The sequence below is a fragment of the Eurypyga helias genome, unplaced genomic scaffold (assembly GCF_000690775.1).
Source record: "Eurypyga helias isolate BGI_N326 unplaced genomic scaffold, ASM69077v1 scaffold8712, whole genome shotgun sequence".
Classification (NCBI taxonomy): Eukaryota; Metazoa; Chordata; class Aves; order Eurypygiformes; family Eurypygidae; genus Eurypyga; species Eurypyga helias.
In genome coordinates, this window is record NW_010237854.1 from 8,472 (window position 1) to 11,090 (window position 2,619).

General features: G+C 34.7%; 1 protein-coding gene across 1 annotated transcript in view; it reads left to right on the forward strand.

Moving 5' to 3' along the window:
• Window positions 1–233: 233 nt before the first annotated feature.
• ASCC3 (activating signal cointegrator 1 complex subunit 3) overlaps window positions 234–2,619 on the forward strand; it is a gene marked incomplete at its 5' end in the record, with an annotated part of 47,074 nt that continues 44,688 nt past the window's right edge. The window contains 2 exons of the mRNA XM_010147625.1: window positions 234–434; window positions 895–1,035. Of these exons, the coding sequence (XP_010145927.1) occupies window positions 234–434; window positions 895–1,035 (342 nt within the window). The remainder of the gene's footprint in view (window positions 435–894; window positions 1,036–2,619) is intronic.

Here is a 2,619-nt window from a genome sequence, read left to right on the forward strand (position 1 = left end):
TGTGATTCTGCTGTATATCATTTGCCTTACGGATTCAGTACTTGAGACTTGAGCAGCAGTGGTAGCCTCAGAATAAAAACCTTGTAATAATGAATAGATTTCAATATGTATCTTAAATTCTGTTAACATGTCTTCTTTTTCTTATGACTAATGTATGTATAGAGACACACACACACACACATATATATATATATATGAAAAACCCAATATATGCGTGTTATTTATTTTAACAGATTGGACAACTTGCTTTTAAAGGCATGAAAAGACTAAACCGAATCCAGTCGATAGTTTTTGAGACTGCCTACAACACAAATGAGAACATGCTAATCTGTGCCCCCACTGGAGCTGGGAAGACTAACATAGCCATGCTGACGGTCCTTCACGAAATTCGCCAGCATGTCCAGCATGGTGTTATCAAAAAGGATGAGTTTAAGGTAGGAGTTTACTGAACCAAATATAAGATTTTTAACTTTTACGGTAAAACCCATTTTATGTTATACATGGAATATGAAATCAGGAAATTTTCAAGGGTATTACAGTTTTCCGAGTCAAAGATAAGGCTGGTTTTGATTTACTTCATTACTGTTAAAGCTATTTTTATTTGTATTCTAAAAATCTTATTATGCGAGTAAAAAGCTATGAAAATGCGTTTAGCTTTGATGCAGAACCAATTTTCAAAGTGATGAGGCTGTATAAACAAAATCCATTGTCCTTTAAACAGCTGCACACTTATCCAACAAAGATAACTACTTTTCATATATCACTATTAAGATTTTTCACTGTAAGTGCCTGGCATCATATTTCACAATAAATTGTGATTTGTAATGGTTGCCATGAAAAAAACCGACATTGTGGGGTTTGCTCATTTATCAAGCGAGTGTCTTTTTGGTGCAGATTGTGTATGTTGCTCCTATGAAGGCTTTGGCAGCCGAAATGACAAATTACTTCAGCAAGCGTCTGGAACCACTAGGCATTACTGTGAAAGAGTTGACTGGCGATATGCAGCTGTCAAAAGGTGAAATTCTGCGAACACAGGTATGCTTAATATTTTAAAATATTGTTCTCCCTGTGGATTCATACGTTTTCATAGGTACACTGGTCTTTTTTTAAAACTTCTTGTAAAAGTGTTGGCGAAGCAGCTGAAATGTTGTTACGTGAGACTGTGCACTGGTCGTGTTCTGAAATGTGACTTTCAGTTCAAAGTGATTAAAACACTAATATATCTGAAATGTTTTAAGCAATGGGCTCATTAAACTTTTGGGTTTAATTTTACTACTCTGGTGTCCCACTTTCATCTAACCATTATATAAACTCTTACCTGACTTCCAGCTTGTGAACCTTAGTGGTTTGTACTCTTACCCTTTCAGAATTATAAATCAAATGTTCTAAGTATATGTTTCAAGAGCCTAATACCCATCATTTCAGATTTGGCATTCTCTGATAATAACCATCTTTGAAAAGTTGGAGGTCTGGTCTGCAAAGGGTAAATTCTAAATAAGTTTGAAATGCTGTTGGCAACATTGTTGCAAATATGTCAGAGTAATATGTACCTTCCTTTTTATTAAAAAAAAGTTAATAGAGCTGTGCCTGTTGATGGCTGATCTTACACTTTTCTTCATTTGTCCTTGAAAAGGAAAAGACATAGCTAGGTTAAACATTTGATCATTCTTAGAAAGAAATAAAAGCTGCCTTTTTAGCCACATAAATAGACTTGCAGAGATGGAGATTTTTCTGGTTTAGCAGGCAGGGCTAAACCACGACATCTATTTTGGGCAAATGCTGTTTGTGTCCATAAAATATCATTTTTACAAAACATTGAGGTACTTCTACATTACTTCTACCATATAGATTCTTGTAATTACCGTTTCTCCTCCTACCTGGTCCAAGAGACAGAATAAGACTTGGTTGTATTATTGATATGAACATTTGTAAATGTAACGTAGTAATTATTGATTCAGATGAGTTATGTTTTGCCAGTCTTAGCTTTGGTGTATTTAACATTTTTATGGTAAGACTCGAGAAAATTCTTCATATGACAAGAGAAGTTGTCTATATGTAATTAATAATGAAAAGGACCACTGCAGTAATCTAATATGAAGTTCTGGATAACTATCTTCCTCATTAGAAGATGTATATGCATAGTTATTAATGCATACAGTCACAGTGCTGTGGTGACCGACAAATAACAAACCAGTATCAATGCGTAACAGCAGTTATCACTGGTACTTTACAAGAATCACTTTGTAACACCATCTACAACAACTTTGGGTTTACAGAGTAAAAAAACTTTTCAATAGGGACTTGTTAATAATTGAAATTATTTACATAGGCCAAATTATCACTTAAAATTACTCTCTGTTTTCACAATACTTTTCAGCTAGGGCACATAATCACGTAGGTCAGAGTTTTAACAGTGAGAGAGCAGGTGTAATCACTGGCAAAACGGAGGTGACAGTGGAAAAGCCTGCTCTGAATGTAAATATGAAGTTTGATGAACAGAATTAACGTATAATGGAAAAGTACCATTTTCTCTTGCTCTCCTAGTTTGCAACATAATTCATAAAATCTCACCTCACTACTAAAACTCTGCTTACATCTAGTAAAGAAGTAAGGGGGGGG